Here is a 25,755-nt window from a genome sequence, read left to right as displayed (position 1 = left end):
ATCTTAACATTCGGACCCTGATGCGTCTCACCCGGTTGTAGAAGGGGTGCTGAGGGCCCGTCATCCCACTGAAGTAGGCGCTGTGCGGCTGAGGCGGCAGCGCGCCGCCGAAGGAGCCGGTCGGGGAGCCGGCGGCGGAGAGCGGGCCGAAGCCTGGAGCGGGTCGCGGCGCTGCCTCCTGCAGGGGCAGCGTGGGATAGGTCACCCCTCCTAAATGCATCTGCTCCCTGGCCGCACGCACATCTAAGAGAGGAGCAACGGCAGAACACAGAGGAGAGGTCGTCAGCGTCTTGGCGTTGAGCATAAAGAGCCTTCAGATCCGCCCACGCTCCAGAAACTCTGGTTTATTTTATGATCTCCAGAGGGAAGCAGATAACAACGGCCCTGAATGTAAGGAGGAAAACGGTTTTCAAACACGTGATGCTGGTAAGAGGAACATTCTCAGATTCTTTAGTCTAAAGCTAAATATTTAGCATGCTAAAATAGTATTAAATTTGAAGCTAAATATTTAGTTTGATGCTAAATATTTCATTTGGAGCAAAATATTTAGCATGCTAGAAAAATATTGGGTTTGCATCATAAATATTTAGTTCAAAACAAAAAATTTATGATGAAAACTAAATATATAGCTTGCAGCTAAATATTTAGTTTCAAGACAAAATATTTAGCTGCTAACTCAATATTTACGTTGGACCTAAATGTTGAGTAACTATTGGTTTTGCAGGTAAATATTTAGCTTGCTGCCAAATATTTGGCATACAAACTAAATATTATAGCTTGGAGGAAAAATTTTATTTGGAAAACTAAATATTTTCTCTGGAGCAAGATATTTAGCATACCAACTAAATATTTAGTTCATATTTTGTTTTTGTTTATCAGCATTGTGTCTTGGCCCTGACTATAAAGAACCGACTATTTTTGGTTTATTTTATGATCTCCAGAGGGAAGTTAGAAATGGTTATGACTTTAAGAAGAAAACTGTGTTTCAAACATTCCCAAATCACAGCTGGGAATTATAACAAGCACGATTTTTCTCCCATGATCTGCACGTCCAAAATGGGAGACATTCAGAGTTTAAATGACTTTTAATCCCACTTTGATTCCTCAAGACGTTTTTCTGCAGATTTTCTGCCAGTGAAGAGAAAAACTCCTGCAGCCACTCAGCAGAAAATCTGATTCACAAACACAGATCACCATGTAGGGGAACAGTCAATAATCAACACCAACAATTTGGGATGTTTATCATGTCACGGGTTTAAAAATCATATTTTCATTATGTTATTCATTCATTTATAAATGTCAAATTAAAACCAAGTACATGACTAACAAAATATTTATCTAAACTAAATAGGCTTTTTAGTTAGCAAGCTATTGCTAAAACTAAACATTTAGTTTGGATCTAAATATTTAGACTGAAGGTCAATATTTAGCACGTAGCTAAATATTTCGAATGCTAATATATATTTAGTTTGAAGCTCAATATTTTGCAACCTAAATATATATTTATTTTGAAGTTCAATATTTAGCATGTTAACTCAATATTTAGCTTGCAGCTAAATATTTGACATTCTAACAAAATATTTAAATTGAATCTAGATATTTACTTTGAAGCTAAATATTTAGCAACCTAAGTAAATATTTAATTTGAAGCCCAATTTTTAGTTGGTAAAAATAAAAATTTAGTTAAAATCTAAGACATTTATAAATGAATAAACAACATGGTGAAAATATGACTAAAATTACTCTATTTTCCTCTTATGACGGGTTAAATAATCCTAATTATTGCTTTAGGATCGTCAGTCCGTACCATCAGCTCTCAACTCTGCTGCTATAATTACTTTTCCCCATAAATCTGTTCTCCTCTGCGGGTGAAACCTCCCGAATTAAGCGAGGAACAGAGCGGCTCTGTGTGCGCAGACCCAGAAAACAAGACGCAGGCACCAGAATGTCTCCTGCTCACACAAGCGGCAGCTGAATGACGCGCCGAGTGAGACCCAATCCGGCCCGCCAACACAATGGGGCCCTTATGAGGCGAGTCGGGACTGCGGGGCGGGAGTCACTGACGGCGCCGCCCACCGGCCGGCTGCAGGACGCCGGGTAGCAGCCACCGACCGGGCCGGGTCGAAACACACACCTTTATGCTTCAGAACCAAACATCAAAACAAAACACAAGATGATTTTAGACCAAATAAAAGGTAGTGAGAAAGTTTCCAACAAATAACTTGGGCAGGTCTTCTGGTTTCTGTTTCTACCAACTTTGAACTGGAGACGCACCGATTGGAGTTTTCTGGCCGATCGCCGATCTTTGAAAAGCCGGACCTGCAGATTCTGATTGTGGCTGATAATGAAGTTTTGTTTTTTTAAATGTTGGTAAATTTAGCAAGAAAGTTGCTGATTTGGCAACAATGGGGCGACTATTGTAAACCATCAACATGCAGACATGAGCTGGTGGGCGGGGCTAGCCAGGGGGCGGGGCTAACAGTAAAACCTCTTGCTGCAGAGCAGAAGAGGACAGCGGCTGATTTCTAGACCTCTGCTGAGATAAAATCGGCTTCACATGTAAGTATTGGCTGATCACTGATCTCCTGAAATGAAGAAAATCAGCACCGATAAATTGGCTGGTTGCACATCCTACTTTAAACGTCTGCAAACGTTTCTGTACCATGACCCCCCCAAACAGCCTTAACCTGTTTTCAAACACACACACATGCGCACCCCCCACCCCACACACACACACACACAACTACAGAATATGTAAAAAAACAAGTTTTAGTTCTAGAATGTTTTTTATTCACTATTCAATAAATACTGCATTCATGTAGCATAAAAGCTCCCAAATTTTGATTTTAGGTGGCAGAAATTTTTATTATGATAACTTTATTACCAGACAATTTTTTAAATCATAATTCCTTGTTTGGATTATGAAAAAATATATAATGTTTTATATTAATAAAATTTTATTTCTACAGTTTTTCTGATTTTTATGTGTTTTTTTCCCATTTCTTGCTAGTCGTGCTTGGTAGCCAATCAGAAAATTAGCATCAAAAATAACATTTTAATCAATTATTTAACTTCAATTTTGTATAAAAAACATCACCGAAAGATACAAGATTAAAAAATTTATGGGATTCAGTTTTTTGTTTTTTCTCCCTTCAGAGATGGAGTCTTTCATGGGCCCCTGGCGTCCCTCCAGAGTGCCGCGACCCACACTTTGAAAAACACTGCTCTACAGCATCACATGTTTATTTACAAAACATCTTAAGATCTGCTTCAACATCAATTTTCAAGTTGGAATTTGGACTTTGATTAGGCCATTCTAACACCTGCATCTCTTTTCAGGGTGTTCAAAGATGGGCCCGTGGGCCGTTTGGGGCCCCTGGACTGATTTTCATACGGACCCCAACCACAGTTCACAAATAAATTAAATGAGTTATGAGTTTACTCTCATTAGACGTTTGGTATTTCTGATTTTCCAGTATTTTTCTTTATTTCTCTGCGATTTTGAACCGAAACGAGTCGCCTGCCTCGTGTTCCTGCCGTTCTGATATTGTTACGTAATCGCTGTAAAAGTGTCAGCTGCAGGAACTCTGTGTTTCCCACATCTTGTTTCTCATTTTCAAACAGTTGAGTGCCACGCAGGTTTTTTTACTGCAGAAACTGTGAAAGCGGGACAATGATGCCATTCAGTGCCGCCGCTCTGCATGCAGCTCCACCAGATTTCACAGTTTGTAGTTGCTGTGACGTAAAAGCAAATCCGTACGAGAGTCAGAGGCCCCGCTGCTGCTGCGATGCGTCAGCAGCTTTACGGCAGCGTCAGCGTGAAGCCGCTGCATCATGGTGTGGTGAGACCACTGAAAACAAACAGGCACACTCACACAGAGAAGTATTGGCTTCTCCGGCGTGACTCACGGAGAGCGCAGGTGTGGAGGCTCTTCAGCCAGAAAGGCCAGGCTGCGAGTTTAATACCGAAACTTTCATCAGTCGCCATATTCGCGGGTGATTTTCTACATTTAGTTTGTTTTATTGGGATTCTATGTGACAGAATACCATCCATCCATCCATCCATTTTCTAACACCCTTGTCCCTAGGGGGGTCGGGAGGTGCTGCTGCCTCTCCAGCTACGTTCCGGGCGAGAGCCGGGGTCACCTGGACAGGTCGCCAGTCTGTCACAGGGCAACACAGAGAAAGACAGGACACACAACCAAACACTCACACTCACACACACACTTAGGGAGAATTTAGAAAGACCAATTAACCTGACAGTCATGTTTTTGGACTGTGGGAGGAAGCCGGAGAACCCGGAGAGAGTGACAGAATACAAAGAAGCAAATGGATGTGAAGAAAAATCAGCATTATACTGGAGGGCTGAAACGATTAATCGTGATTAATTGATTATTGGATTAAATCCAATGTATCTAAAAATGCAAACTTGTTTGAATTTGAGCAAAGGTCAAGTTTGCCAAAATGCTGCACATACTAATAAAAATATGGCTGTGAACAAAAATCAGTATGATATTGCAGGGCTGAAATGATTAATTGTAGTCAATCGTGATTATTCATGATCAATTGATTATTTTCACCCAAATACTATTAATTTATAAAGCAAATTTGTAAATGCAAAGTTGTTTGCAGTTTGGCAAAGAACAAATTTGTCAAAATGTTCTACATACCAATAAGAAAATTTATTATTGTGAAGAAAAATTACTATTATATTTCATGGCTGAAACAAGTAATGGTGATTAATCGATTATTTAAATGATCATAAACTAATTCAGTAATCAATTAATCTTTAACATGCTAAAGAAAATCATATTTAGAACAGCAATTAAGCAAAAAATATATATAAATTTTGCATTTAAGGTGAAACTTTGTAAATTTGTTCTACCCAGGAGGTTTTAGTTTCCCCTTTTCCAGATTATTTTTTTAAAAATCACCGTTTGCTATCCAATTATTAACTGGTTAATTGGAAAACTATTGATCAGATCAGCCCTTCACCATATTGATAAATCAAGGAGAAGAGCTGAGCTTAGTATTTTATTTTTGCTGCAGAGGTAACTTTTCTACATATTCAGTAAAGGAAAGGAATTATTGCATCTTTGGCAATTTTTTAAAATCTTATTTAAAAAAAAGAATTAAATTATTTATTAGATTTTTAAAAATGGTTAAATTTGCAGATTAATCGTCAGAATAATCGATGTTGCTTAAAAACTCTAAAAAGTAGAATTTATAAAAATTAAAATCACCGAAATGTTTTATTTTTTACGTTTCTAACAATAAACTTTGCCAGAAGGTTTTGGGTTTGCATGTTGTCCGTATTGATTCTCTCTGGGTACTCCAGTTTCCTCCCACCATCCAAAAGCACAACCAGAAGGTTTTGCTGGTTTCTCAGTGGGAGCATTGCTGGTGACCCAGACCCAGTAGCTCTGGCATGCTGGTCCGAGGCCCAGAAGTGTGTCCAGACCTGCGATGATCTCCCTGAGTTTGGGGTCCAGGTTGACGGTGCAGGGCAGGAACGTCTCCACGTCTCTGGCGATGATGACTGGTGTCCTGGAGGACAGGAAGACCTCAAAGCTGCGGATGTCTCCATCGATCTCCAGCAGCGGCTCCACATCCTTGGTGGTGGGGATGTTTTTGGAGATCCTGCATGTAAAATAAAGCAGTTAAAACGTTACCTGCTAATAAAAACACTTTTATTTTTATCTGCATTAATTTGAGGCTAAAAGAGACGCCATATATTTGTGTCTTTTACGTTTGTAGCAGATGACAAAAAGTGTTACGAACTGATAGAGGGGAAAAAGGGGAAATAAGAAGCCGCGATGTTGAGATCAAAGAGATATGACAACGGTCATCATCATCATGAGAGCAGAGAGATAACCGGATTTAGAGAAGGCGAGATAGCAGAAGAGAGGGGATGTTCGGGGACAGATAGAGAGAGGGATGTTATCTTCTCAGAGCAGAGGAGGAAACCTGAGAAGATGACAATCAGGGTAATTTAGCAAGCAGCAGACGGAAACACGTCATGATGGGCTGCTGTGGTTAACAACATGTTTATCATAAGTAAACACCATGTTTGGAAACGGCTTCCAGGACCGAAACACTACCTCATGTCAATAAAAACAGTCTGGAGTTTAAAAATGGAAACATGTTTTAGAAGATTGCAAAACAATTCAATCAGGTGAAGCTGGAAATGTTACTCTCAGTTTTTCATCTGAATGCTTCGTCTCTGGAGATATTATCACCACAAACATCCCAAACATCGACAAGTCTCCGCTGGGTTTCTCCCCCCAACAACTGATCTGCTTCCAGAATGAACAGAGGCTGGTCTTTCTTTCACTTGATTGGATGATTAGAGCCACTTTTAAGTCAGGATGAGGTCAGCATCCGGTGAGAAAACAGCAAGCTGTTGGGAAAAACTATCAGCTAAGTGAATTTAGTCGGACAGCTCTGAATATTCCCTCTGAGTCCAATAAACTGAGCAGGTCAGGATCAGAACACATCCGGCTAACTACGCTAACACTAAAGCGCAATTCACAAACATTGTGTAAACTAACATGCTATGTAGAGGAAGCTAATGCTAAAGCACAATACCACCACAGTTTTTGTTCAAAGATATTGCTAAACCGCTACACCGACATAGTATATAATGAAAGCTAACGCTAAAGTTCTACACCAGCGCGGTATTGCATGGAAAGCTACTGCTAAAGCACAATACCAGCATGCCATTCATGTTGTGTAGCTAATGCTAAAATGCTATACCAACACAGTCTTTAGAGTAAGCCAACTGTAAAGCACAATACCAACATGGTATTTGGTGGGAGCTAATGCTAGAGCGGTGAATATAGTGTGTTTTATTTTGTTTCTGTATGTTTAACAGTTTTCAGCCACTTCAAATTAAGACCATGAATATAAACGTCTAACTAATTGAAGAACTCTGAACATTTCATGCCCAAAACTACAAGGCGTTAACCAAAAAATTTCTCATCCAACACCAGTGTCTGACCTCACAAACATTCCCATGAACACACCCCTAAGCTCTGCAGATAAACTTCCCAGGAGAGTTGGAGCTGCAGGTTGGATCAACGCTGCATTAAAACAAAAGCCTCCAGAAAGTTCATGTGTGTAATATTTCCTCAAACCTCAGATGGAATCCAAGTACCTGCAGGAAGGATGAGGAACTTTCACCATGGAGTGTGTCTGAAGCCAGGTGTGTGTGTGTGTGTGTGTGTGTGTTCCTTTTCTCATAAACTGCATTAACCCTTACACACCAACTGTCTCACTGCTGTTTATTTGTGGGTCTGCAGATGCAGACCAATAGGAGCCAGTGACTCACAAAGACACTTATTTTTGGTATACAAAAAAACTGTTTCTTGATTTAAAAAATAAAGTGATTTCATGGTTTTATAAGTCTATCTAGTGTAAAAACAAGTTTTTCATGTAGCAAGTTTCAGTAACAAGGCAGTTCAAAGTGCTTTATATGATATTACACCACAGTGGCAAAATAAGGAGAGGTAATGCCAATTTGTTTATCCAGACTGAAATTAAAGATGTCCCAGTTATTAATCAAATGCAACTCTAAACAGCTGTGCATCATCTGCATAGCTATGATAGCTAATCGTATTACTTGTGTGTAGCTTGAGCTAGCAGGAGCATGTAGATATTAAATAGTTGGATCCAAGAATTGAACCTTGTGGTACCTCACATGTAATTCCTGTCTGCTCCAATGGGTTAGCTCTAGCTAATGGACCTTACCAAGCTCCGCCCACAACCGACCCACGTGACCGCAAGTCTCACAAACAAAGCTTCACAGCTCGTTGTTTCTATGTAAACATGACTCGATTAGTGCATCATTTCAATATATCAGCTACTAAATGGACAGAGGAACTAACAAGTTCATGTCATCATCTGGGAGGAGGTTACTGGTTTCTCAGTCACAAGCTGGTTGCAAACCTGAGGCCAGCAGGTGTCAGTCAGTTATGGTAGATCTGAACTTTGACCTCAATATGAGAAGCTACAGACTGATAGGAGGAACCAAAGAGCTCTGTAAAGGTAAAGGCAAATCTTCTGAAGCTAGGATATAATTAATTTAATTTCACATAATTATCGCAGTAGAAGCCATTTGTTTGTTAAAATTTAATAAAATATATTTGTTCTATTTGATGTTTGTTGTGAATGACGTAAACTCACAAACAAACAAGGTAATTAGTCCAACGTTTAGAAACTACAGCGGCTGTAATGAGCCACAGCAAAGGGAAACAAAGGTAAAATAACCTGAACAGGTGATCAACTCAAAACCACTCCTACCTTTTTACTCCCCCTCTCTCTCTCTGTAGTTTAAGCACACCTGTTACCGTGGCAACCGCCTGCGCACCGTAAGACGAGCAAAGATTACGTTAAAAACATAACATTCAGTCCCTTACGATATCAAGTTTCCAGGCTTGATATTTATTTCTCGATTATTAATCAGCGCTTCCCTGAACACAGCGATGGTTGATTGACTAGCTGTACTTGGTGCTAACGTGGCTAACAGGAGTAACAGTTTAGTCCAAAGCCTTTTCTGCTAAACTAAAACCTTTAGTGTATGTCAGATACAGACACATTGCATATTGATCTGTTTAGCTAACGTCAGACTGTGTAGCAGACAGGCTTCAAGGTGTAGAAGTTGTATCAGTTCTGCCATCATGCTGCACTTAGCTAACGGGAAGCTAAGTGTGTTTGTGAGACGGCCACGTAGAATGGGCATCAGCCAATGAAAAGCGGCCTCTGTGGTAAAGTCCATGGACCAACTTATCGGATGTATTGATGATTTTAATGATGACAAAATGTAATATTAGTTTCTGGTTCCTCAGTTGGTGACTATATGTTGTTTTTATGACTTAATTTTTTTTTCAATTCAATTCAAATGTAAAGACTTGAACTTTACATTTGGCAGGATTCATTATATGCCTCAGAAGACCTTTGCCTAAATGTAAAATAAAGCATCATACGGTTAAAATGTTTAATTTTCAGTCTCATTTAACTTGAGTTAAATGAGAATTGTATATTAATTGTACAATTTAATTGTACATTAAACATATTTTTGTGTTTTTATTATTTAAAGCCTTTTAATCTGACATTTTGTTGCTGAAATGTGCAAAACAAATAAACTTGATTGATTGATAGAATATTAAAGAGCAGCTTGTATTTAGATGTGTCCATACATGCAAATAGGAATAAAATTGTATTCAAAAAGCACATTTCTATGTTTACATCCAAATTTTAAAGATTTTTACAGTGATATGCTGCAGTATATTCATTAGAAAATGGTCAAGTATTTAAAATAATCTCTCATAGGCCAAACAGTCCATGTGACATTTTTTATATTTGGATCAAAATTCAAGGTCAAAATCAAGATACATCTTTGGTATTATTGTTCCATTTATTGCCACATTAAGATACTTTCCTGTCAAATATGATTTTTAAAAGTATTCGACGCTGGGACAGTCAGGACTCTGTTATTTGTCATCCTCACACATAAAGAATCGCTTCGTTTTGTTCGGCCTCCCCGTCTCGCTCTCTCTCAGCCGTATGTGTGGCAGGTGGATTTCCTGTCTTTGTAATTAGAACCAAATTAGGTTAAACTGCGTCTCTTCCCTCACCATCTTGTTTTTGTATGAAAAGATGTTAAGAACACAGACATAAAGTTTACAGCGCAGACACAGAGCCACGCTGGGCAGCGTGTTCAGATGGAAATGCTGCACATAATTCTTTGTTCACAAAGATAAATCATTCTCACTGCTCACTCAACGCACCTCTTCAAGCACAACTACATGTTATACCTGCAGTTCACATAGAGCTGCACAGCAGAGCAACGCAGTGGGGTTTCATCTTGACTCCTACCTTGATGCAGGAGGTCAGGGGGCTTATAATACCCTGGGGGAAACCCTGGATATATGTAAACACATCAGTGACTCCTGGATTCCTGGGCTTCTCACCCCGTCTCTAAGGGAGCCCAGAGACCCAACGGAGAAAACCCCTCCAGTATAACAAGGCAGTTCCCAGGAGTGGCACTCTCCAGTACCCCCTCCAAGGACTTAAAAAGGTGGGTAAACAGTCAGAACCCGACCCAAACCCGTAGGTAGAGGGAGAGGCTATCCTCTTGTTCACCCCAACGTACAGGCACCAAGATGGAGGCAACAAGAAAGCCCACTCCTGCCCAGCGCCTCTCACAAGGGGCAACTCCAGGGTGGGAGAACATCCAACCCCTTTCAAGGAGACCGGCTCCAGAACCAGAGCCATGCACTGCAGTGAGTCCGACTATTTCTAGCCGGAACCCATGGGCTCTTTTCGGGCTGAGCCCGGCCGGGCTCCATGGGTTAAAGCCCGGCCACCAGGGGCTCCCCAAAGTGCCCTGCCCCCAGGCCTGGCTCCAGGGTGGGACCTCATGTAGGGGCGGGTACAACCACTGTTTCCAACGGTCGTATTCATCATAAGGGATCTTTGGGCTGCACTTGGTTCTGGTTCCTCACCTTGGACCTGTCTGCATTGGGTGGCCCAACCAGAGGCATGAAGCCCCGACAGCATAACTCCTAGGATCACTGGGACACTCAAACCCCCCCACCACGATAAGGTGGCAGCCCATGGAGGGGACGTGTAAATGTGTGCATGTATGTGTGTAAATATTAAGTTACCTATTAATTATGTAAGAAAGAGAGAAAATGAGAGAGAGGAAGAAAGTTGTTATTTAACACGAGGAAACGAGCACAATGTGGTGGGAAGCATATTCTGACTGTTGGTCCAGTTGTGAGGTGAAATGTATGTTTTAGTTTTTTAAAGTCTTTTAGGCTCGAATAAAGTTTTTTAGGCCGTAATTTAACAGGTTGAACAGGAAATTAGGAGGAGAGAGAAGGGAAAGACATGCAGCAGATTCTCCAGGACTGGGAATTGAACCCAGGTTGACAAACAAAACCTAGAAGTAACATCAGAAATAAAACATAATTTGCAGTTTTACTATAAAGCTGGTTAAAAAATAGCTGGATTAGGCATTTCCTGCCCCTTTTTCTTCTCTTTTATACAAGCAGACAACACATAAGCTCAACAACACAAAAGCTTTATATTTATTACAAAATATTCATCTAAGAATTGATTTCTTCCTGTGATGGAAATAATTTCTGATTAAGTTCTCTGTTTTCATACTTTCATAGATTGTTCTTCTTTTTACCTTTTCTACAGTTTTTCATGTTAAATTGCACTTTTTTGTTAAGTTTGTTAAACTATCTTGAATCTGTATTTCTAAATAAAGACTAACAGAAAGATCACAGTAACTTTTATTTCTGATAAAACCTGTTTTTTCCTTATAACAAACAAACCAGATATAACAAGTTTGGGCTTCTTCATGGTCCGGAGTATTAAATTATGATTACAATTATCATCTAATATTATGTACAGATTGAACTCTAATCTTAATTTAACACCTGGAACCTGAAGAATCCAAACCTGTTAAATCAGCTTTTTTATGTTTGGTATAAAAAGAAAAACAGGATTTATCAAAGAAAAAAGGTGAATGGACTGAACTTGTGTCGTGCCTTGCTAGTCATGTTGACCACTCAAAGCGCTTCACACTACAGTCACATTCACCCACACACACATTTACACCCACATGCAGGTCGGGGGGCAACTTGCCGCTAAGTGCCCCGCCCCGGGGCACCTCAACATGTGGCTCAGGAAGCTGGAATCGAACTTACAACCTTCTGGTCACAAGACGACCACTCTACCACCGAGCCACAGCCGCCCTAAAAAAGCCACTGCATGATCCTTTTGCTAATCTTCTTTAAAATACAGATTTAAACAGAATAACGAGCTACAATTCAGTGCAATTTAATATAAAAAGTGAGTAGAAAAGGTAAACTAAAGGACAAACCATAAAAGCACAAGTACAGTGAAAATAAACAGAAATTATTACTATTAAAAGAAGAAATTTTAATTCTTAAATCAATACGTTGCTATAAATATTGAGCCGAGTTTTGCGGCACTGAGCCGCCTGCCACTAAACCAGCGAAGGGAAAAGGGCTAACGTTCGGCTAATTCAATTCATTTTACAAGTTTAACAATAATACTGGACATGGTTGGAGTTTCTTAAAGTGTTTTGGGGGCAATTTACAGTGACCAACTGACCTGACCTACATGTTTTAGGAGACGTGGGGGGAAACCGGAGCACCCGGAGAAAACCCACGCAAACACGGGGAGACCATGCAAACTCCACACAGATGGTCTCTGTGAAGACGCAGCGCTAACCGCTGCACCACCGTGCTGCCCACGTTTTTTCCAATCGGGTCGGGAAGGGATCTATTTTCTAGTTAGTCGATGGAGAAAAAACTTCATGGTTTTTAAATTTCCTCTTGACGGAGCGTGGCATGGCGCCCCGTTCACAGACCTCTCACGTCTTTCTCCTCTAAATATCAAAATCAAGAACATTAAACATGTTCTTGATCGTCTTCAATCTTTTGGTTTTTTTTTGGCTTCTTCAATCGCAGAATGTTTTGGACTTTTTTCCAAATTGAAAATTTAGATTTTTTCTTTTTACCATCCTGCAGGGTTTTAGTATCTGGATTGTTTAAATCCTCCAGGATGGTTTCTCCAGCGATCTCAGTCTCTTCTGTGGATTCTGGATCCGTGGAACAACCTGATAAGGTTTTTCCTGAGAGTTCCTCCTCCGAAGAAACCTCTTGACTGAAGACTTTAACCAGGTCGACTTGGTTCTGCGAGTTTTCCTCCTCCTCTTGGGAAACTGGGATGTGTTTTTGATGGAAATCTTCTTCCTCAGCTCTCAGAGTGTCAGGCAGCAGTACATCCTCTCTTGCTCCGTCCAAATCATTTATCACACAACTTATCTCCTGCTGGTATTTTGCTGCTTCCTGTTTCAATGCAGTGACATCAGTTTCATACCGACGGTTTAACTCCAGGTACAAACTCTTAACCTTCTCCAACTCAGCCTGGACACTCCTTTCCTGGTCTTGAAGGAATTGAATCTCAGTTGTTGTTTTATCTTGGAGGACGGCAAACTCAGCTCTCATATTGTCTAGAAGCGCCATGTCCTCCTCTGATTTCTCCAGATTAATTTTCCTCTCCTGGTTTATCTCCTGCTGGTATGTTTCAGCCTGCTGCTGTAAATCCATAATGTCTCTTTCATATTTACGTCTTAGCTCCTCATATGAAACGTGAACCTGATCCAGTTCATTTATCATCTGCTTCTCTCTCTTTTGCAGAACTGTGATTTCTCTGGACATGTTTTGGAAGAGCTCCTCCTTCTCAGCTCTCAGGTTGTCTAGACGCGCCTTGTCCTCCTCTGATTTCTCCAGATGATCTTTTCGCTCCTGATTTATCTGCAGCTGAAGGTTTTCGACTTGTTGTTGCAGCTCAGAATGGTTTCTTTCATGCATAAGTTTCTCTTTCTTTTCTCTGTTTGAAAGAGCAGTTTCCTCCTGGTTTATCTTCTGCTGGTATGTTTGAGCCTGCTGCTGTATATCCATAATGCCTCTTTCATATTTACATTTTAGGTCCTCGTAGAAGAAGTTAAACTGGTCCAGTTTTATCATCTGCTTCTCTCTCTTTTGCAGAACTGTGATTTCTCTGGACATTTTATGGAAGAGCTCCACCTTCTCAGCTCTCAGATTGTTGATAAGCTGCAGATTTTCATTCGTTCTTTCTATGTTGGCGTCTTTCTCATGTGTTGCCTCCTGCCGATATCTTTCCACGTCTTGCTTTAGTAAAGAAACTTCGCTTTCATATTTGCAGGTCAGTTCATTGTATGAACGTTTGATCAGATTTAATTCTTCCTGCAAAAGTTTCTCGCTGTCTTGCAGGAATGAAATCTTTTGGGACATTTCTTTAAACATGTCGTCCTTCTCAGCTCTCAAGTTCTCCAGGAGTCGTTGTTCTTCACTCAGCCTCGCTTCATAAAGCTTCTGTGTCTCGGCCTCCTGCCTCAGCAGAGCATCGGCTGCTTCATACTTAGAGCTCAGCTCCTCGTAGGAAGTCTGGAGTTGGTCCAGTTCTTCTTGGAGGGCCTGACTTTTCTTCCTCTCAGCCTGTATTTCAGCTACAAATGCTTCCTGGCTGAGGAGGTGGGCCACCTTTAACTCCTCCAAGTCTTGTTGCAAGTTCTTCTTCTTCATGTATTTCACATTGTTGTGAACCTTGGAAGCAATGACCGCAGCGTTACGGACTGCTGGATCACTGAACTTCTCTACTCTCTCAAGTTCCCTCTTTGCCTCTTTGGCCTGGTTGATAAACGTTTCTTTGAGAGCTTTCTGCTTTTTTAACTGGAGTTTGGTCTCTTCCAGCTCGGCCTCCAGGTGGGACAGTTTCTGGTTGTCTTCAAACCTTCTGGCTCTCTCCATTTCCAGAAGGTAACTCAGCCTTTGGATTTCCCCGTGTAAGGCATTCGGGTGTGCAGGAGGGAACCTGCCTTGGGGGTTTTGCTGGCCTCCCCTTCTCGCGTGGGGTCCCATCATCCCACTGCGGTATCTCGGCGTATAAGGAGACATTTTCTCCTAAATACAATCACTAAAATCCTGGATTGGTAAACTACCTGAAAGAGCTTTGCGTCTGAACTGGTCAGTGATATTGCAAGCAATGAAAAATATGCAGAATTGTGTTGCATACAATCCTACAGTTGATGACATCACAGACTGAATCGCCAGTGACATCACAGAATCTTCCTTTGCTGGTGGAGTGACATCATTCCACCACCAAATATCTTCCTCTTTATTCTTGTTTACATTCAAAATAGTCCAGGATTCAGTCGTTTTTATCCCAAATATCAGGGCATCAAACTCATTTCCATTTTGGGCCAAAATCTGAATGTTCATAAAGTTCCTGTTGCGCCGGATCGTATTGATAAAAACCAATTCAATTGTTAAAAGTGTTCCTTAAAATAACATAATATTGAACATCTTTTCACACTAATCAGTCCATCCAGGATTGTTTTTGTGGTTTTCTGCCATCAACATCACCGATTTCGTGGCGCTAATTTAGAAATATTTGTAAGGAATTTTTACGATATTTGCTCTAATATATGATGTTAAATGTGACCTTTTATTAATCGCTCTATCGGTCATGGACTATAACTTGACATCAAGTCAGGCTGAGACAGCGGTCACTTGAACCAAAATGTTTTTGGTCAATTTTGAGAAAAAATGTTGATAAACTCAGAAAAATGTGGGGATTTGTTGGTTTTTGTGTGAATTTTGTGGTTATTTGTGAAAAACCGGAGGGGCCTATTGCTGTAATTTGGAGTCTAGAGGGCCACATAAAAAGCTATGGCGGGCCAGATTTGGCCCTCGGGCCTTGAGTTTGACACACGTGCCATATATGATAATCTGGAGAACTTCTTTCAATATCTATACCTTGGAAAGTTAATTTTGCTTGTTTAGTCAAACATTTATTTTCTTTTGTACAGAGGAAAAAGAGAGTGGGAAAGAAAATGTATAATAAATAGATGTAAACAACATGACAAAGTAAAAGATAAAAACTATAACTATTGATTTCTAAATCTTGTTGAAAGTTGGGTCGGATTGATTAAGCCTCGTTTTTAATATCAGGCTTAAGACTCAAAAATTGTAAATGAGTAATAGTTGTAATGTACTAGTATTGTTGTGGCTTGTTTATTGTTGTCATAGCAACTGCCTACCCAGATGGCTGTCAGTTAAAACAAAGAAAGTTGTAATCTGTATTTTCAGTTTGTTTTCGTTAGCTTTTTAAAGGCACGATGTAGTTCTTATTATAAATAGTTTTTCTCCATTAATTCCATGTTTTTACTTTTATCAGCAGAAATGTTTCAGTGTTTATTTGTTACCTTTGTTACCTCCTGAAAATGGCGTTAGCTACAGTTTATGGCATTAGCTCTAGCTAGCTTAGTGAACAAGCAGATCACCAGCTAATCACGTTAGCATGTTTCAATAGATATCTTGTTCAACGGTTCATGAAAGGTTTGAGGAGTTTAGCTGAAACCAGACGTTTTGTGTTTTGAGAAACTCCTGCAACATTAGCCATGACTTATTATGTTTTGTTTATAGATTATAATCCACTATAATCTACCTGCTTCATCGGGCCAGCTAGGTGAAAAATATAACAAAGATATACAATTTCTGAGGTAAATATTAGTTTTTTCATGTCACAGACTACAACTTAGTAATTACAACATTTAAACCTGATTGAAGTCATTGGGTTTGTCTTTTTCTGCCAGGGTATGTAAACTTCTGAACTTCACACTTCGCTGGTAAAGAAGAAGCTTGTTGTTCAGGTCGGAGGACCCAGGAAGCAATCGTCTTAATTTTGAAAGGTGAGCTGTAGGAAAGCTGAGGAGGTTTTGGTACAATGGACCCATTGACGGCTTATAGGCACTCCAGTCGAGCACATGGTGTGTGGCGCGGCGCTGAGAGCTTTCTGAGCATATCCAAGTGCTAATAAGTCCCAAAGCTGACTGAAGCACAGCCTTTCTTCCTCCCTGAACCTCCTCCACACTGCAAGAAGTGGGAAGGAGCAGAAGTCATCCATCCATCCCGTATGTACGCTCTTCGGGCTCGGAGTATGAATGTGCCACTTGATGGTGCTTTACAGCTACCCTCTGTGCTTACGGACGCCACAAAGCGGCGGCCTCCCTGCCAAACATTTCCATAAAGGGACACAAAGACAGAGAGATGCCAGGAGAACAGACGCCCGCCTGTGCACATTGTGTTTGAGCAGCTCCAGAGTTTCAATGTCAGGCCGGTAGGAGAGTGTGTGGGAGCAGAAATTAACCAGGCCCGAGTCCGCCTGCATTCCTCGCCAGGTCAAAGCCGAGTCGGGGTCCGGCGAGGGTGAAAACGGCGCGTGGACGTTACGCGTCGATGCTGTGGGAGGTTACTGTTACAGCGGACGCCGCCAACCGAGGCAGAGGGAAGATGTTTTCACTTTAGATGACGCCAAGGTCAGAGTCGTCTTTCAGTTTACCGACTATGCTTCTTTGAACTGAGCTCTACAAAAACCTCTTCACTGCATTTTCAGCTCAAAGTCATTCTGCGTTCACACTGCGGACTTTAAAGCTGCACTGTGACTGTTAAGAAAAAAATATTTTTTTACATATTTGAGAGGTATGAGACAGATAATCTGTAAAAATAATGTAAAAAAATTAAGCTCCTCTGCCTTCTTCTAGTGATGACTAAAAACAACCAATCAGAGCCAGGAGGCGGGGCTTAGCCTTGCCAATCACAATCTCCTGCAGCGCTGCTCATCCTTCCTCCCTCTTTTGCTTTCTACAGCAGATCCTGTCTTGAATGCTAGGCTAGTTAGCATGGCCAGCAATGTCATGGTAAGTTGTTCCTCTGCCTCTAGCACATTTAGCAGCTCATTCATGAGGATTACTGACAGCGTTAAGACCCGCCTCTTGGCTCTCTTTGGTTGTTTTTGGTGCATTTCTTCTGACAGAAATCGTAGCTCAGGGGGCAGGAGGAGGAGAATGATCTTTTTACAGTTAAATGGCTGAAAAATTATCCAACTGTACATCTTTGAAAAGCAGATGTGGCGCCTCCTGCACAACCAACCAGAATGCAGCAAGTGGTTTCTGGATGGTAAGTCAGCAACAAAACAGAAGCCGTTGTACATGGCATACAGTGGTAAAACCAGCTGACCAAACGCAAACTAACATTTTGCCAAAAAAATGGCTGGGTGTTTTTTTGGTTTTTTTAGCGCTTGGTGAGTTTTTAGAAGCAGTGAAAACCCAAAACATGCAAAATGTTCATTTTGTACAATAGGTCTCCTTTAAAAGCCAGGCATATTATTTAGATTTAAATCAAATGCTCTGAAGTTCTGTGGACACACTTCTCTCACTTTTTTTTTGAGTTTTCATAGCAACGTCTGCTTTCCATGGAAATTCGGGCCAAACTCTGGTCCAGTAAGTAAAACTCTCATACTGGACCGGACCTTTGCATCCCAACTCAAACCGCAAAGACAAGCAACCTAATAGGAAACACACCATGCTGATAAAACCCAGCCATTCAGAGAGAGAGGATAAAGACTCGCTGGCTCCCTGAAATCCTGATTAAACTCATGTGTAGCAGTGAAATGGGGCCCTTAAAGAGGCAAGGCCTCATTCTGGACAAATAGCAAAGCAATAAAACCTCCAACGGTTGATTTATGTACAACGGAGGAGTGTAAGGCGTCTGCAGGCCTTAGCAGTGTTTGTTCATTGTGACATTAACCGGTTCATGAAGTTCAGATCTACACATGTGGCTGTTTGATAGCCGCTACGGCCAGCTGATTGGTCATGTGACGCACCGATAAGTGCAAACAAATATGCAGCGGTGGGTCATACGTGTGGAATAAATTCTTCAACCAGTCCGCGACGGATGCGACCGCTGCAGATTCAAATATTCAGGCTGAACCGGTGCATGTGTCGTAAAACAAACACAAAGCACAATGAGTTTATAGCTAAGGACAGGCCACCAGAAAGAAATCTAGACAGAAAAACTTAAAATAATAACATGATCAGGGCTGAAAAGATTAATCAGATTTACTGATATTAATCGATTATTGAAATAATTATCAACTAATTTAGTTAACTGGATTGATTATACATCCTTTGTTGCATTTTGAACAATAACATTAAAATTTTCTTCTTTAAAAGGAGTTGAATTATTTGTTTATTTCCATGTTTTATGTATTTTTAATAATAAAAAAGTCTAAAGCACTTAGATGAAAAATATGCCAATTCCTTTGTGTGTGATTCTGATACTCGCTAAAATAATCGCTAGCTGCACCTCTGAACATGATGCAATCACTTTCTACTTAAACAGAAATATAGAGCAGAGACTCTTATTTTGATGGGAGCTTTCAAGTGCCAATGGAGCAGAGCATTATACTGTTTTGTTGTTTTCTCTACAGAGTAACATCTTTATGAGAAGTGCATAGTAGCTTCTTATTTAGCCAGGCTATCTGCTCCGGTAGCCAGCTGGGTGATGGGTGGCATTGCTTCAGTTTCCACACCCCAGAAATATTTCCAAAAAGTTAAAATTAGTATTTTTTGCACCAAGTTACTCTAAGCATAACACTCTTTTTTGTGGATTCCTCTTCATTCCAGAATGAAGAAGACAAGAGTGAAAGCTGTAAAATCTAATTAAAAGGAAAATGTTTACTGAAGACTCAAGTTCAAGTTGATTCAGAGGCCGACACTTCAACAGATAACGAGGAGCACCACAGCAGCAATTCCTCTCATAGGTTTTAGCATTTAATCTCCAAGGAGGAGCTTCGTCCTCAGAGGCGGAGCTTCAACCGGGAAGGCGGGGCTTCATCATCAGAGGCGGAGCTAGGTCCACCCAGGCGTTTAGCACAGCTGAATGGTTGCCATGGAGATTAAAGAATTTCTCAAACATGCATGAAAGAATCAAAGCAACGCTCCAGATTTATCTGTAACGAGGGAATAACATTAACATTATGGCTGGACGATACGGATGAGAAACTTATCACTGTATAAGCGTTTCATATCAGTCGATATTGATAATTATTGATTAGTTTTTTGTTTTAAATATCTGAAATTCTGCCAATTAATGACATCATGTTTTCTGCTTTAAAAACCAACCACACCGTTGGTTTTTATTTTTAAGCCGTTAGAAGCAAAACCTGGAACTGCTGCTGCACAAGTTACTCAGCAGGTTGTTGCTAGGTAACCAAAGAATGAATGAGTTGGTTGATTCCACCAGCCCAACTTAGCTAGAGGTGAGTGGTTTATTGGCTAAAGTCTTTCCTCCGCCTACATCTCCCAGAATGCTGTGCGGTTCTGGATCGAAGTTGAATATACTATCAGACCTATTATCTATTGATATCAATCACATGATTATCCAGCTCTTTTATAACAAGATGTAGAGCTAAATACGTTGGTTTTATCCAATACTGCCTCTTTAAATAAGTGCAGCTCAATACTATGAATAAATTGCAACAAACTATCTGGAAGGCAATATTTGTGGTATGTGAAGAGGAGCCTCAACCAATCGGATCACACCTGACCCAGATGGTTGGTCCTGTGACCTTTTGAGCAAATTAATTTCTCAACCCTGGACAAGAGAGGAAGACGACGGCGAAGATGAGGAGCTTCTTTAATTCAGTTTGAAGATAAATGAGAGGAAGGGAGGAAGCGTCTCTGCTGATAATCTGAGCAGATCCTGGATCTGGACACACAGAAGCTCCTTTTTCTTCTTCTCATTATTATTATTTATCATCTAGTGACAGTTCAGCTAGCAGAGATTCTTTATGCCTGGACTCGTTTCAGACCAGTTAAGCTAAACCCTCATCCTTGGCTTACAGGCAGAAATAAAACGGATTTTCTACCAAAGAATGACGTTCTTTCCATCCTCACACACGCACACACACACAATGAGAAAACACACCTCCGCCTGTGTCACCTGTACAAACTGCCTCTGCCTGTTTTTTTTGTTATTGTTTGCATTATAAGCAGCTCAGTGGGGAATAATTGGTGTCAAAACCGCTGAGGCTGATTCACCGGAGCGACAAAAAGGAAAAAAACAAACAAACAACAAAAAAAAACTCAGGGATCAAACCTGCAGGGATTTCCCACCAGAAGCAGGAATATTACAGCACAGATTCAAAATCATCATTGTGGTATTGAAGGAAAATTTCTAATTTATTCCTGTATAAAATTCACAGCGTTTGATTTAATCCTGGATGCCATTTCTTATCTTTTCCGCTCAACTTTCCATCTTTATCTCACCCAGAGCGACGCTTTCTCCTTCCATCTTGGTCTGTGATCGCTCAGCAAACCTAACGATACCGACCGAACTCCTCTCAGACTCAGCCAACTTATTTATTTATTATAATTTTGCATATTTTTAGGAAAACTGTTTCAGCTATAGTATTCTCTTTCCTAAAATACTTTCTCTGGATACTTTGCATTGTGTATGTGCCATACAAAAGCCCTCAGACGGTTTCTATATGTAAGTTAGAGAAAAACTTCACACGTTTTTAACGTTTCAATTACTAAACTCTTAAAAGTGTGGCCTGCATTTGTTTTTACCTCCATAAATCAGACACTTTGCACCACTAAAGCCAATTCTTTCCTGGAAAAACAGCTCAAGCTCTGTCAGATTATCAAGTCTTTCCACAGATCCTCAATTCCATTTAGGTTTGGACTTTGACTAGGACATTCTAATAAATCAATATTTACCTACAGATAGTCATGGAAGACCCCAAACAGATTTTCTTCCAGGATTATTCTGTATTAAGCTTCACTGCCTCAGCTGAAGGGAGGCATCCCCACAGCATGATGCTGCCACTGCCGTGCATCACCCAACAGGTGCATCTACTGTAGACAGCGTTTGGTGTGCAGGTCAGTTTTGTTCCATATGTTTACATAGGCCTTATGGCAAAGTTTTAACAGAACTCTGTGTAGACAGAGAGTCCCATTCAAACACAATGAGGTCTGGAGTGGACCAGTGGTTAGTACCGCTAACTAAAAGATTAGCTGAACTAACCCCAAAGCGCTAATCAAAAACATTTGTTCTGCTAACACTAAAGCGGTACACTAACATGGTATTTAGCTGAAGCTAACGCTAAAGCACTAAATTTAAGAAGAGTATTTGAGGAGGCTCACAAAACAATTCATATGTGAATTTTTGCTGAATTTGTTTAATAACCTAGTTATTGTTCATATACAGTAACAGTTGTATTCTTCTAAACAAAAATTAGCTGCTATTAGCGCATTAGCGTTAGGGTGCCCACCATTGCAGTGGCTCAGGCGATGAAAAACTTTTGATGCAAGGAAAAAAAGTTTAGAAGTTCTCATTAGAAATTAGCAGCAGGTATTGGAAAGCTTATTAAAGGCCTCCACATAAAGGAAATAAGCAGCGTTGGCTTGGAATAGCCTTTTTACTGCAGGACGTAATGAAATTACACTAATTGTGCCAATTAAAGTAATCCTGGTTAAAGAGTGTCGTCTTAATTCCTCAGCATTAGCAATGGGATTTAGGATAATTAACAGTGAATTGCAGGAGTTCATATTCAGTCAGTTTTCAGTGTTTTTTGGTCTGATCGTCGTTTTGGGCCAGCAGAGCCGATTTTTAGATGGAAATAACTCCAGGCTTGTTCTGCTAACCGCTCCGTGAGAATCGGTGTGTTTGCTGAACGCGGCCCGAGTCTCGGGTCTGATTAATTACTCCGACTCTGAGGAGTTGGAGGCGACATATGCTGCAAGAGCTCATTCGCATGTGTGTAAAACGTGACAGAGTATCACAGTTAGCGTTGAGTTTTGGATTCAAGAGGAAGGCGCAGCTTCAGGTATGAGTGTGTGGCGTCTGCTGGTGTGTGTGTGTGTGTGAAGGCGTGGGTGTGTGCTGAGATGGAGGCTCGGCTGCGGCACCAGAACCGCCGTCCGCAGTGCAGCGGGGGCATCCTGGCACGGACTGGGCACCAGATGTCAGAGCGGCGTAGGAACCTGCTCAGCGGACCAGTGACACTTTTTCTAGAGCTGAATTTGGATCTGAGCTTCCAGGAATAAACTCCCACTGATGGTCTGACTAAACCTGCCCTCACACATCGCCAGGTCCAAACAAACTGTAGAGGCTCCACTCAGAACCAAACAGAGTAGCTGGGAAAACACAGATTAACTTTTCAAAGTGCTATTTAATCTACTTAATTATATGTTTTATCTGCTGACTGATTTTAATTTACACGTTTTATCAGAACTCCATGTGACAAACTCAAAATGGCAAATTAATTTAAACAGTTTCTCCTTCAATATCCTTAAAGCTGCAGTATGTAACTTTTATATAAAACTTTTTTTTTTTTTACATATTTGAGACAATTAATCTGCTTCTCTGCCTTCTCCCAGTGCCAACTAGAAACAAGGCCAATCAGGGCCAGGAGGCGGGTCTTAGTGCTGTTAATCACTCCCCCTTTGTTCTCTGCTATGCTGAAGCTAGCACAGCCTTTCCTGAATGCTAAGGTTAGTTAGCATGGCCAACAAAAAACAGTAACTTGTTTTTCCACTGTTCGCACATTTAGCAGTGAGTAAATGTGGCGATGATAAAACCCGCCTCCTGGCTCTGATTGGTTGTTTTTGGTTAGGGGTTAATTTACATATTCCATAATAACCTGAAATTATGATGGTTTATGTTTATGTCTTGGTCTCTACTGTCAGTGTCTTATTTTGTTTCAATGAGAGAAAGCGAGGAAAGGAAATGCAACTGTTACATAAACAGATTTCAAAATAAGAGCACAGATATAAACGTCCATAGTCAATAATCAAAACTTCAACATAAATGTCGAACTTTATTCATCTGAAAGTTTACAAAAGAGCCACATAAATTAGCATTTTATAATCTATCTGGAAGATCTAAATGTTTTTAAAGTTAGCATTAATGCTAAAGCGCGAACAAAAAAAAATTTGCTTAGCTATTAGCACATTACCGGAAGTCCTCCATCAAATCCACATTTATTATTTCTATTTTTGAAGAACTTTCAACAAGTGGAAGTTTTTAGTTTTAATATAACAAAATGCTGAATATTAAGAGGTATGGATATTTTTGTAAGGCACCGTTTACTTTTTGCTTTAGATCCACGTAAAGAGACAGATTGTTTTAAAAGGCAGCATCTTTAATGTGTCCTCACGTTCCTCTACAGAAGAGTCGCTAATAAACTGATGTAACGACTCTAAACAACATCAGCTAAACAAGGATAAGAGACGATCGCAGTTAACAGTCTTTGGGAATGGCCAAATCAATACCCATAAAGAGCAAAGAGCTGTTAGCTATGGTCATTAGTCGTCCAATGGCTGCTGAAATAAAGCAAAACCGTCTCTTCAAAAGAGACGAGCGTGAGAGGAAAGCAATAAAAAATCCAGGACGGTTATGCTTGGAGTGCTTTACTTTAATTACCAGCTACAAAATGGGAAAAAATGGTTTATTTCTCTGGTAAATGAACAGATTTCACCCATTTATGCTCAAAACAAGCATTTTCTAAATATATGACACAGCTCTTTAGGATTTTTCTTTCAGAATTTAAGAAAGCTTTTACATAATCAGTGGTTAGTTATAATAAATATTGATTATCTGAGGTATTCAGAGGAATAATTATGTATTTAAAGCTCAGATAATGACGCAGTAGTTTGGCTACAGTAAAGTATTGTTGATGTTTTTTTTTCCTTTTTCTTAAAATCAAAATATGCAAATCCCGTTATCCATAAATCTGCTTCTGATTGGTTGACCAGGCCCCCATGACGACTCCTCTCCCAGAAACACAAACTGGGTCGAGTCCTAATCAGGATTTAATTAAGCCAACCCGTTGAAAATATTAAATATTCTAAAACTTAATATTAAATCTTGTCAGACTCTGTGGAGTCAAATCTTTTTGCTTGAATTGTGTGCTACGTTACATTTTCAAAGAAAGTTTATGACCTTAATTGTTTAAAATTTACTTTTTTAGCTTTAAATTATGTTATACTGTTATTTGTTCATCAAAAACAAACTTGGAGTGTTGCTTTCATTCTTTCATGTTTGAGAAATCCTTTAATGTCCATGGCAACCATTCAAATAGCCTGGTTGGACCTAGCTCGGCCTTCAATCCGTAGCTCCTCCCCCACTGAGCTCCTTCAGACTAGCCAGCAGCACTTAGATCATTACAGGAGACAATTCTCAGCATCTCTGATAAAACGCTGTTAAAGGGTTAATAGAGGAGCCATGTTGTGATGACTTCCTGGAGGCGGAGCTCCAGAAAGAGCAAGAGCTTCTTAAAGACACAGAGGCCCATTTTAAGGCATTAAATCAGGAAGTCAAATTTCTTCTAAGCCGTATTTGATAAATGTAGCATTTTTATAAAATTTTTTATTCTATAAAATGGTATTTTGTGCCAGGAAAACACATAATATTGCCTGTTTAAAATAATTTAAGCGTTTTTCCAGACGGGCAGAAGCCGTTTCCCTTCACTGCCTCCCGTTTCTCTGGACAGTTTCCAACAGTCATAGCATTACTGAGAGAAATCGCTCAGGTTAATAACAGATTACACATTCTCCATCAGATTAGGGAGGCTGTGCGGACCTGCTCCCAGGATGGGATTTCGCTCTGCGCTCTTATTGCCTTGTGTGGTCAGAAATCCTGGTGGAAAAATGTTTCTGGATGGATGACATTAAAAAACAGCTGAAGAAACTCACAAAATGATCAAACAGGCTGTTTTTTTGGTCATAAAGTAGTCATTTATCCGTTTTAAGATGATGAGAAGTGAAAAATGTTTCTTGTAATGTGGGTGCAGTTGAGCAGTAAGATCTGGAAGAAGGAGAGAGGAGCGTGTTGCCTTGTGACTGAGATGCAGGGCGACAGTTGACCTATAAGGGGGCTGACTCACCCCCGCGTTCACTTCACCACTAATATATTCACTTAGTAGCGCTCAGGGGGGTGCTGCTGCTAGAAACAGTGAAAACATTACACTCAAGACACAAAACAAGCATTTTAAAACAAAATTACAGCAATGAATTTGTCTAGATGTAATTTGGCGACAGGAAGAGGAGAAAAGTGACTGAAAGTGATCCAGAGTGTGAGCACAAAGAGGAAGAAACATAAAAAGCTCCTCGGACAGAAGCCTGAGTCTCATCAGCGGAAGATCGCTGCTGGAGATAAAGCCAGCAGACAAGGCGTTGTGTTTAGCCTGTTTGAGATTTCCTGTCATCATCATTAAGTCAGCTCCTTCCACAGCCGAACAGAGGGAGAAAAACACAAACCGGATTGTTGTTGCACGGAAAGA

General features: G+C 40.4%; 1 protein-coding gene across 1 annotated transcript in view; it reads right to left on the bottom strand.

Annotated features, from left to right (window-relative positions):
- Nucleotides 1-25,755, bottom strand: part of kidins220a (kinase D-interacting substrate 220a) — a 60,838-nt gene that overhangs the window by 11,849 nt on the left and 23,234 nt on the right. The window contains 2 exon segments of the mRNA XM_032547111.1: nt 32-243; nt 5,462-5,640. Of these exon segments, the coding sequence (XP_032403002.1) occupies nt 32-243; nt 5,462-5,640 (391 nt within the window).

Source organism: Xiphophorus hellerii, chromosome 19, assembly GCF_003331165.1.
Source record: "Xiphophorus hellerii strain 12219 chromosome 19, Xiphophorus_hellerii-4.1, whole genome shotgun sequence".
Classification (NCBI taxonomy): domain Eukaryota; kingdom Metazoa; phylum Chordata; class Actinopteri; order Cyprinodontiformes; family Poeciliidae; genus Xiphophorus; species Xiphophorus hellerii.
This window is presented reverse-complemented; position numbering and strand designations above follow the sequence as displayed.